We start from the raw sequence: 12,435 nt of genomic DNA, 5'->3' as shown, positions 1-12,435 counted from the left end.
TTCAACCATGTTTGTATGCATTGGGTCAGTCTGTTTAGCTATTGCTTTTTGTAATGTATTGTGCTACCCTGTTTCCAGGTTCATTGGGCACTGCAGGAAGAGTTTGTGACAAGATCTCCAGGGGGACAGATGGCTGTGAAGTTATGTGCTGTGGCAGAGGCTATGACACCACTCGTGTCACCCGAACAACCAAATGTGAGTGCAAATTCCACTGGTGTTGTGCCGTGCGATGTAAGGAATGCGAAGAGACAGTGGATGTGCATACTTGCAAGGCTCCAAAAAGGGCAGAATGGCTTGATCAGACTTGAATCCTACAGAGGTATGCACATTGGACAAGAAGTCACGGGTCCCAAGGGATTCTGGGCAAAAGTGTAGTACAGCTGCATGGCTTCCTATTTAAGTAATTCTGCACGGCAAAAAAGACAAGACTACACTTTCCAGGATGCAATGCGGTCCTTCTGACAAAGGCCAGCTAAGAACCAGTCCTTTCTGTAAGAGACGTTTGCAATAAAATAAGTGGTTCTCTAGTTGTGATCTCCGGTCTGGTGGTACTCAACAGACCACTGCTTTACAGCTTATTTTCTGCTGTGTGGCTTTTTATCATTAAGGGAGAATGATCCTAATATGCAACAGCTTTTATATCAATATGCAAGAAATACACAAATATGCGGAAAACAGCAACTATAAACTGAGGACAAGATGACAGATAATTTCCATCAGATTGTTAAATATGTAGTGGACAACAGCAACAATAGCCTGTATGATGCTACAGACACGCAACACAGTTCTTCACTTTCAGGAACTAGAATACCGCCCTCTGGAAATAATAAACAGTTGCACACTGTCATTTCATGCTTAGATCTTCCACTGTGCTTGGAAGACCACATGAAATGCTGGGTAATATTTTTGTACTTATGAAATCAAGTTTACGAAGCTGCTTTGAAGACCATGTTGATATTTACAAAAACTTACTTCAGATAAAGTTGTAAGAAATTCTCCCATATCGACTGCACAACAAAAAAAATTAGACTTTCATGATATCTCAAAAAGAGGACTTTGGATGGGACTGTGAGCCCCACATTTTAGAGACTTGCTTGAATGCTTGTATAATATGTATACTGCTTTATGGTTTTTTTTTTCTAAATTTATATAAACTTCTATTGCAAACAAATGTCCTTGTCCTCCTTGCCCATGACTGAAAGTGGGTAAATATTATTTTATTTATTCATATATTGTACATTATAAAGAGGAAATAAAGTATTAGAGATACAGTTGCACTGTACTTTTATTTAGCAATGGAGTGCGTTCTGCTATAGTAATGCTAAATAATACATCATCATCATGTGCACAAATGTGAGCTCTGAAGAGCATTTTATCACTGGTGTTAACTAGTAATGAACAAAAAAAGAATTCCAAATATGCATATTAAACCCATGAAGGGCACAAATGTTGGAGTTACCAAATCACATCTTCTAGCAGTCCTGTTGTTAATTTTTAGTGTTTTGCTAGCCTCAGCATCCTCTTCCAGGGTCAAGCTGCTTAAATAGGAGCTGTCAGCCTGAATCAGCCATACTATCTCAGAACGGGAAAGAGGCTTCAGCCAAACAGGCTACATTAGATAAGTCTGAGGGGAAAGTAGAGAAGCAAAAAAGGACAACCCAGCATGCCCTGCAACTTCCTTTTTTTGGCAATGTACTAAATAAGAGTCGGGTAAACTGGGGAATGATCATTTATAAACAAGAAAAGTATTAGTATTTGTAATTTTTGTTTTGCATGCTTAGCATCCTTATTACTTGTTACCAGATAAAAATAAAGATTTTTTTTTCTTTTATGCCCGACAGTTACTCTAACAAGATACAAGAACATTTTTGCATATCACTAGTGTTGAAATAAAAATTGTTCCACTGGCAATATACTGGATCCTTACTGGATACCCATCATTGCTAATAATTTTAACTGATTTAAATGACTGATTCACTTTTTCACTAGTGGCCACCTATTTATGTAAATGTATTGTTTGCTGCACTTCTTCTACATTTACTGGCATCAGTCAGTGACTTCAAGGGACTTAGAGTTGAAAAATTAAAAAGATTTTATACATACCTGGGGCTTTCTCCAGCCCCATCTGCTCCGATTGCTTCCACGCCGCCGTCCTCCGCTGCCCACAGCTTTGGGAACTGGGTCCCATCACTGATGTCAGTCACAGCCAACTACGCAGGAGACGTGCGCCCTCTACTTATCTCTCCAGCGGCTGCTGGAGAGATACGCAAACAGCGCACTTCTCTTACAGTGGTATGCGAAAGTTTGGGCAACCTTGTTAATTGTCAGAATTTTCCTGTATAAATCGTTGGTGGTTATGATACAAAATGTCAGTTAAATATAGGAGACACAAACAGTGATATTTGAGAAGTTAAATTAAGTTTATTGGATATACAAAAAGTGCGAACTAATTGTTTAAACAAAATTAGGCAGATGTATAAATTTGGGCACCACAAAAAAGAAATGAAATGGATATTTAATAGATCCTCCTTTTGCAGAAATTACTGCCTCTAAATGGTTCCTGTAGGTTCCAATGAGAGTCTGGATTCTGGTTTAAGTCATTTTGGACCATTCCTCTAAACATCTCTAGTTCATTCAGGTTTGATGGCTTCCGAGCATGGACAGCTCCCTAACTCACACCACAGATTTTTTTAATTATATTCAGGTCTGGGAACTGAGATGGCCATTCCAGAACATTGTACTTGTTCCTGTGCATGAATGTCTTTGTCGATTTTGAGCAGTGTTTAGGGTCGTTGTCTTGTTGAAAGATCCAGCCCTGGAGCAGCTTCAGCTTTGTCACTGTCACTGATTCATGGACATTGGTCTCCAAAATCTCCTGATACTGAGTGCAATCCATGCGTCCCTCAACTTTTAATTTCCAGTCCCTGCACGGGACACACAGCCCCACAGCATGATGAAACCACCACCATATTTTACTGTAGGTAGCAGATATTTCCTTGGAATGCTGTGTTCTTTTTCCTCCATGCATTGTTATGCCCAAATAACTCAATTTTAGTTTCATCAGTCCACGGCACCTTATTCCAAATTGAAGCTGGCTTGTCCAAATGTGCTTTAGCACCTCAAGTGAACCAGTTTGTGCTGTGGGTGGAGATAAGGCTTCCTATGCATCACTTACAGCATCTCCTTGTGTAAAGTGCGCCGAATGGTTGAACGATGCACAATGACTCCATTTGCAGCAACATGATGTTGTGGGTCTTTGGTGCTGGTCTGTGGATCGACTCTGACTGTTCTCACCATTCGTCGCTTCTGTCTATCCGAGATTTTTCTTGGTTTGACACTTCGAGCCTTAACTTGAACTGAGCCTGTGGTGTTCCATTTCCTCAATATGTTCCTAACTGTGGAAACAGACAGCTGAAACCTCTGAGACAGCTTTCTGTATCCTTCACCTAAACCAGGGGTCTGCAACCTTTAAGACATAAAGAGCCACTTGGACCCGTTTCCAAAAAGAGAAAAAAACTGGGAGCCGCAAAACCATTATAAAACAAATCGTTAGCAGATATGACTCCCATATGCACAAATAGTTAGCAGATATGACCCCCATATGCACAAATAGTTAGCAGATATGACCCCCATATGCACAAATAGTTAGCAGATATGACCCCCATATGCACAAATCGTTAGCAGATATGACCCCCATATGCACAAATCGTTAGCAGATATGACCCCCATATGCACAAATCGTTAGCAGCTATGACCCCCATATGCACAAATTGTTAGCAGATATGACCCCCATATGCACAAATTGTTAGCAGATATGACCCCCATATGCACAAATTGTTAGCAGATATGACCCCCATATGCACAAATCGTTAGCAGATATGACCCCCATATGCACAAATCGTTAGCAGATATGACCCCCATATGCACAATCCTTCAGCAGATATGACCCCCATATGCACAATCCTTCAGCAGCCCTGACCCCAAAATGCACAATCCTTCAGCAGATCTGAAAAGAAAAACCCATTTACTCACCTAGTTAGAAGACCTCCTGTCACGATCTCCACCTGTCGCGACCTTGTGGCGCGCAACTCCCACGATCCTCTTCCTACGTCACGTCCTGCCTGCAGGGCTACGGGAAAATGGCCGCCCGAAGCCCTGCACTGCACTGGTCCGGCGGCCTCTCTGATAGGCTGCCATCCAGTGACAGCACACGTCACACGCGCGCCGCAGCCACTGACACCGGAGCCGCCTAGGAGCCGCGGCGAAGGTGAAAAAGAGCCGCATGCGGCTCCGGAGCCGCGGGTTGCAGACCCCTGACCTAAACCATGATGGTGAACAATCTTTGTCTTCAGGCCATTTGAGAGTTGTTTTGAGACCCCCATGTTGCTACTCTTCAGAGAAAATCAGAAGAAGAGGGAAACTTACAATTCACCCCCTTAAAGTGAACCGAGCACCTTTTTTATCATTCAGGACATTTCTATAGCACATGAAAAATGCATGCCGACAATCTGTTTCATTATTAAAATAAACTTTCATTTTACCTTGTATTTTACATTCAAAGTAGATTAATTACCCTGTTTCAGCAGGGCTGCCCGGCCGTCCCCGGCCGCAGAGCTTTCAGGTTCCTAATTGTTTTATTGGGCTAATTACCAAGAGGTAAACAATGCTATTAGACAACAAAGGGGGTTAGTAATTAGGACTGTTTCTTCAAAGATCTAATTTGTGTCAATGTGTCAAGATAGCATCTCTGACTTCTGTAAATAAGGAATGTGAGAAGGGGAGGGGGGAACATGGCAGCTTCTATGCCAGGAGAGATTCCATTGAAAGAGAATGTGCTCAGTTCCCTTTAAAGGGAACCTAAACTGAGAAGGATATGGGGTTTTCCTTTTAAAATAATACTAGTTGCCTGACTCTCCTGCTGATCCTGTCTCTAATACATTTAGCCACAGCCCCTCAACAAGCATGCAGATCAGGTGCTCTGACTGAAGTCAGACTGGATTAGCTGCATGCTTGTTTCAGGTGTGTGATTCTACCACTAATGTAGCCAAGGAGATCAGTAGGACTGTCAGGCAACTGGTATTGTTTAAAAAGAAACATCCATATGCCTCTTAGTTTAGGTTCCCTTTAAATACTCTTTCTCATAATTGGATTCACCTGTGTATGTAGGTCAGGGGTCACTGAGCTTACCAAGACAATTTGAGTTCCAATAAGTAGTTCTAATGGTTTTGGAATCAATAAAAAGACAATAGTATCCACATGTATGCACCAGCCTAATTTTATTTAAACAAATATTGCATACTTTCTGTAAATTGACTAAACTTCATTTCACTTCTCAAATATCACTGTGTGTGTCTCCTATATGATATATTTAACTGACATTTTGTATCGTAACAACCAACGATTTATACAGGAAAATCATGAAAATTAAAAAGGTTGCCCATCCGACTGATGAAAGTGCAGGGACCCGGTTCCTGAAGTTGTGGGCAGCAGAGGATGGGGCTGGAGGAAGCCCCAGGTATGTATAAAATCTTTTTAATTTTTCAGCTCTGGTACACTTTAAAATCCACCAATCTGTGACACATTTTTCAATGTGATGGTGCAAATTCCCTAAGCATAAATAATGATGTTATTAGGCCTGATTCATCAAGCGATACTTCACTTGTGGCCGCTACTATGTTAATTTACATAGTTGTAACTATGTAAATTAACAAAGTAGCGGCTGCGAGTGAAGTATCGCGGTAACTAACGATACTTCACAGGACTGTCCGCAAGTAAAGTTGTGGCCGTTGCTATGTAAGCAAAGCATGCAACTAAGGAAGGCACTCTCCTTACATAGCAGGGAGTGTTGCTATGTAAGGAAGCAAAGCGGGCGCTCCTTCACATTAAGCTGCGCTGCTTTAGCCCATAAATCAGGCCTATTGTATCTAAGTCCAGGATGGAAACTGTGATACTGTGTTGGTGGGCACAGGCCGCGACAGAGACTCACCTATGTCACTGCCTCTAGCCAATGCACTGCACACTCCTCTCCATCATCCCAACACTTTCTCCTTCACAGCAGAACTTCCTATGTAAAGGCAGAAGTCAAGGAACACTCCTGAATAAACAATTCAGGGGGACTAACAGTCAGTTGCTACATTGATTGTGCTCAGTACAATGGTGTAAAGGAAATGTAATGATGCTTTTTAGATTGTTTTGCAGTTAGCAGACTGGACTTGGGCAAGTTCCATGGTGGCACCTAAAATTGTATTTATAAGTATTACTTTGATAATAACCTACACATTTTGAAGTGACAACTACACATTTATGTGCTTGTTTTGTTGAGGCAGGAGTTTAGCTGTAAACTCTCACTTGCATCACTCACACAAGTTGAATTGATTCTCTCTGCAACTATCATCCTGGTTGTCAAACGTCAAGACAAACGCTGCAGCTGTATGTAGAGATGCCTAATTTTTACAGTCTCACACCTGGTTGTCTGTTTTGATGATTAGAATGGCGGTTGTGCGGGTAAATTGTTGAGAAAAATACAGCTCCTTGACATTTCCCTAAATATTAGGTGTTAGTGTATTCTTCCTTTCTCAAATGATCCCATAACAATTACGGGCAACATTAAGGCGTCTTCTTCCAACCTGCAAGCAACATTACTTTCAGAGACAGAAAAAGCTGCAGGTCTGTCTGCGTCTTGTGGGACAGATTTATTGGCTTGTTTGAACTAATATTTGTGTAACCTGCAGGAGACCTTGGGGTGGGAGGATGTTTTACATGAGGGTGATGAGTCTATTAATTTTAAACACTAGGAAACTTGAGTTAGCCAACTGATTGCTTGTGAAATGTGCTGCAATATTGTAAAGTCACACATGTAACTAAAATATTGTACTGTTTTTTTTCTGTGTTTATGGCACAACGGTCACATTGAAAGATAGGAGCTTTATACACAAATCGTTTCAAATTTAGAAAACAAGTGATTAAACATTCTTCATTGGAATGAACAACGAAACAGAAGTGCCAGCAAAGAGTACAATGTATTAAAATCAGGTTAAAATGGAGGCAGTGATAAACTTACTTGGGAGGGAGGTGGAGTCCTCCGGCAGCCGCAGCCACAACACAGTAAGGGAGGCGGAGCCCATGAGTCCGTTTGATTCCTAAGAGTGGTATATCCGCTGTGCCGCTGTGTATAATTAGTAGTGGTATGATCTATTAGAGGCTTTTAAGCATATAGGACAGCCATAAGATGGTGTTTGATCTATTATATACCCACACAGGCTAGGTGAATATGTATGAATTTATACAGGTCTAACCTTTGACCCAAAGATGTCAGAACCTGATCCAACGTGGACAGGAATTGACTAATGTGGCTATGAACAGCCTGATCACTATAAAACAGCCAGTGAGACAGGTGAGACATTTAGCTTGTACTTATAGCCGAGAGGCTATGCTACTTCATTGAATTTAAATGTATGTTAATTGATGCATGTTGCCCTTTATGATGCACTTCTACAACAAATAGAACAGCAAGTGTTACAAAACTAGTGTGGTTATCTATGCAGATAAGTCATGCAGAAAATCGAAGATAGAAACATTTGAATGTATAATGGTGGCCATACACGGTACAATAAAAACGTTCGATTTTCCCGTTTATTCGATCTAAATGATCGAATTGAATGAAAGTTGAAAATATTTTTTTTTTCAATCAATAAATTCGAATGATTATCCCGTTTTTTTGGGAAAAATGATCGGACATGCTGGAAAAATCTTTATATTCGATCTAACGGAATAATCGAACTAAATTATCTAATTGAAAAATTGTACCATGTATGGCCACCTTAAGGCAGGGTCATTACCTCCAGTGTCGGAAAGGGGGAGGGGGAGGGGGGTTGAAAAGCTAAGGAAATCCACCTGCTGGACAATATTTTCAGGTCAGGTTTGCTTTAACCATCTTTTGTCATGGGCACTGGAGAGTTTTGTCCCAGCCATGTAGGGTTTAGCTGTTACAATATGCCAAAAATATTTTTTTTGCACAGAATCAGTAGTGAATAGTCAGAATGAGGGTACACTTTGCCTCACAGTTTTTACCTAAATCAGATTTAAACATTTTCGTTTACCCAAACACCCAATCTAACTAAAGTCAAACAAAAGTTTGCTTTCTTAAAACAGAAAGAATTTGCGATAATTCAGGTTGGAGTGAGCTTGAGATGTCTCCCAGAGCAACACTGCTGAATATATGCAAATTAACCATTGTACACTTAGAAGCTAAACACACCTCCAGAACCGCTGGAATGCAATGATGTGTCAGCTTGTTAATTTGTACAGAGCCATAATAATCCAACATGCATACAGACTGTTTCGGATTGTTTGATCCTCATCACTCTCGCTTTCTCTTTAATTATAGTTAATGATAATCAAATAAAACCCCCCTTCAATTTTTACTTCCTCTTCCTTAGCATTGACAAATTATAGGAAGTCAAGTTATGGGAGTAATATCTTTATTCATATTAAGAAGGGTACATTATTACCCTACATATAAAAACAGACATTTTCCTAAAGTAGAATTTTGGAGTATTGTTTCACCTTGAATCAATCACATTACTTGGTTTCATCAAACCATAAACAACAATACTAGGTTACAAGGATTTTTTTCAAAACAAGGCAGTCATTCAAAATAACTGTTCAAGAAGTCTTACAAGGCTCATTTTTAACTAGAACTACATGTAACTATATTGTTTTGAGCACAGAGCTTAGTCTAAGAAACCAAGGGGAAGGCTTCAATACTATTTGGATTATTCTATGTATGTGATTAAAAGAATTAAAATGACCCCAGGGTCATTTTACTACTACAAAAAACTGGTGCTACCATTTAGACTTATTACAAAGACATCAATGTTGTGATATTATACATATTGCTCAGTGTGAAACTTGGATTATACTATATGCTGGATAGGATAGGTTTTACAATGAACCTCCTAATCCTGCTAAGTCAGATCCTCTTCAAATCAAAAGCTCAGTGGGAATTCTAAATCCATGCAAAATTCTCACTGAACTGGTATGTGATTTGCACATAGCAGCCAGGGATACAATAATTAATTTCTGTAACCAAATGAAATCTGACTATGCTGACTAGAACTTGGTATTTTATTTAATTTTTTTTTATGTTTGGGGTAGAAAGTGAATCCATGACTCACTGCCTCCCCTACCTGAACATAGAATCTTGGTATAGAGTTAAAAATGTTTATCAAAACGTTACTAATCTATTGAAACTGGTGTTAGATCTGAGGTAAAAACTATAATTAAAAAAATACACTAAATAGATAAGGTAAAAAACATCTTTTAGTTTATATAGAATAGTTTATATAGAATACATCACTATTTAGCACAGTGTAAGCCTGGAAACAAGAAAAAGAAGGCAACATAGTAAAGGAGATGCACAAAAACTCTTCACTTATTAGTATTTATTCAGTGGTGTTGCTAAGGAGCTATGGGCCCCGGTGCAAGTTTTACATGCCCCCCCCCCCCCCCCCCAAGAACTCTAAACATAACAATTGGTACGGCGCACCAAAACCTGCCAAGGACAGCCAGAGTGTCAGAGGTGCAAGAAGGGGTTGGGGAACAGCTTGCTAATGATTATTATCATTCAAAGCATTTATAGAAGTGATCATTACAAGCACAGGGCCAATAAAGAGCTAATACTGTAGTTGAGGGAGGGCCCTATGTGGCCCCTCTGGCCCAAGGGCCTTGATGTGGTCGAGACCTTTGTAACCCGTATTGCTATGCCACTGTATTTATTGATAAACAACAAAGTTACACTTCAAATAGTATTCTAACCTATCACATATGATGCCTACAGGAGTAATGAATGTATGCAAAATGAAGGGTTTTTTTTAATGTGTGTTTGGGAGTTGTAATGTTGTTTTTATTATTTTTTGGGGGGGAGGGGGGGGGGGAGACAAAAGATTACCCCATGTTTTATTAATCTTTCACAATGACAATATGTACGCAATCTTCACAAACTAGTCTGTAGAATGTTCGCTGATCCTCCTATCAGCGCACACACACACACACACACACACACACACACACACACACACACACACACACACACACACACACACACACACACACACACACACCTTTTAATTCCGCATGCAGAATAGCTACCCTTCACCACTCTTATGCCACAGATGAAGGGTAGGAAGCGCCCAATTGTTGTTATAAGCTTACACCTCTGGAAGGTGGTTGCGTTTTAATTTAGTACCTTTAGGACTTATCTTCTTGACCCAGGAGCACGGCCATTGGTTTTTTTTTTCTATTGCGCAGTGGTTGCGCACATAGGGGAAACCCAAAAAGTGTGCATACCCCTTTACTTTATATATAAATTTGTGTGGTGTACTTACAGTCTGCCCTATTGGCTTCCAAATGTTTCTCCTTATATCTTCTTGGTCCCTGGATCCCCTGGAACCCTCATCCTCAAACTTCAGATCAAATCATGCACTCCTGAGTCTACCATATCTCTTTAGGCCAAGATTGTGAATCCCAGATCTCTTTGGCAATTCTGGGTTCAATAATGCTCCTGCAGATTAAAAGGGAGACACAATCCTAAACATCTAAGAAAAGAAGAAGCGCTCTAAGTGCATTACCAGATGATTCAGCTTGATTACGCAAGTTAAAAATGGGTACTTACAAAATAGTAGTTTAAAATTTGCCTATCAGCGGTGAGGCCAACCGCTACATCCCTCTGCGTCTGCACGCTATGTGGCCAGCAGTGTGGTCTCCGATCACCCGGGAGGCACGTCTTGCGAGGCGGTGGGCGGGGCATAGTCTCGATGTGCGTGTGATGTCATTATGCGTTTCGCCTTCATCAGATGACACCACGCACACCATTACGCACATTTATTTGCATTGATAGTTATACACAGTGTATGTAGCTGTGGGGGTGATGTTTTAACCATATGAAAAACCTCCCTCCAGATATGATATTTCCGGTGTGTGGTCCTCTAAGAAATCTCCATTCCCCCCCCCCCCCCTTTTTTTTGGTAATACTTCCAGATTTAGGTGACCCCCAATACATACACCATACTATATTCATACATTTTTATTCCCATTATTATTAATATCATAATCAGTTGGTTTATGGACTAGTGTGAGTTACGACCTAATAGAGAGACACACACTGAGCCAATCAGGTCATATAGGTTAAACTCAGATTTTATTACATTTAAGGTTTACTGAATTATTATATATATATATATATATATATATATATATATATATATATATATATATATATATATATATATATATATATATATATATAGATAGATATAGATGTTTTTTAATATTTTTTAATTGTTTAGCCTTTTATTGGCATTTTTTATGTGATTTCATTTATATTATCTACAGATGATGCAGTGTTAATTTTTAAAAGCAATGTTTGTGCTGCTAATATATTGAGCAGAATGTGGCTGCTGGGTGAGATTTGATAAGTTTTGATTTTAATGGTGTTTTTTTCAAATAATGAATTCTCTTAATTAATGTTAATATAACAGTATTTTTTTTTTCAGAACCTTCTACGTTACTGCACGCGCTGTGAGCCATCAAGCAGCTATGCTAGCGTGCGCTTCTGGCAATTCCCGTAGGACAATAAAGCTTGTTGATAGACACAGCATAGGGTTGCCGTGACGACAGCTCCCAATGCAGATAAATGTGCGTAATGGTGCGCGTGACGTCATCTGATGAGGGCGCAGCGCGGCGAAATGCTTAATGATGACACACGCACATTGAGACTAGGCCCCGCCCACCGCCTCACAAGACGGGCCTCGGAGACTGCGCTGCTGGCCACAGCGCGTGCAGCCGCAGAGGGGTGTAGCGGTTGGCCTCACTGCTGATAGGTGAATTTTAATCTACTATTTTGTAAGTACCCATTTTTAACTTGCGCAATAAAGCTCAATCATCTGGTAATGCACTTAGAGCACTCCTTTTCTTAGATGTTTTGCATGTGTATGAACAGTGCAAAACATATTTAGAACCAGGCTGTCTCATTTTTGAGAGTTAATTTTCAGGCATGCAAGTGACAGCTTCTGTCTTGTGTTGGTACCTTGTCAGGAATATAGTAGACCTCACTGATAAGCAAATTACAGCCATAAAAGATTTCCTGGCAGAATACAACTTCTGAGGGTAGTGGAGAGATAGAAAAAGGTCAATATTTCATGTAGTTTAACTCTGGAGCCCATATGCAATTAACTTTTTCTCCTGAGTCTTCTCCTAAGTGATATTTTCATACCTTGTCAATAAAATGCCCTTTAAACCACCAGTAAGCAAGAAAGTACTCAAAATAATTTTGATAGTACTTTTTCACCTATTTTTGATATGTTTTCAATTGCAAAGAGCTTAAGGCTGGTTTTACAGTGGGACGTTAAATTCCCACATTACAGCAGCCTGTAACGA

General features: G+C 40.0%; 2 protein-coding genes across 3 annotated transcripts in view; one reads left to right on the top strand and one right to left on the bottom strand.

Annotated features, from left to right (window-relative positions):
- The window catches only part of WNT2B (Wnt family member 2B), a 194,619-nt gene extending 193,345 nt beyond the window's left edge, over nt 1–1,274 (top strand). For both annotated transcript variants that reach the window (XM_068269738.1, XM_068269739.1), the window contains exon 5: nt 79–1,274. In XM_068269738.1, coding sequence (XP_068125839.1) covers nt 79–308 — 230 coding nt within the window. In that variant the 3' untranslated portion in view covers nt 309–1,274. The remainder of the gene's footprint in view (nt 1–78) is intronic.
- ST7L (suppression of tumorigenicity 7 like) overlaps nt 1–12,435 on the bottom strand; it is a 424,041-nt gene that overhangs the window by 87,508 nt on the left and 324,098 nt on the right. The window lies entirely within an intron of this gene.

Source organism: Hyperolius riggenbachi, chromosome 2 (assembly GCF_040937935.1).
Source record: "Hyperolius riggenbachi isolate aHypRig1 chromosome 2, aHypRig1.pri, whole genome shotgun sequence".
NCBI classification, from domain to species: Eukaryota; Metazoa; Chordata; class Amphibia; order Anura; family Hyperoliidae; genus Hyperolius; species Hyperolius riggenbachi.
Note: the sequence above shows the minus strand (reverse complement) of the source record. Positions and strands in the feature narration are given on the sequence as shown.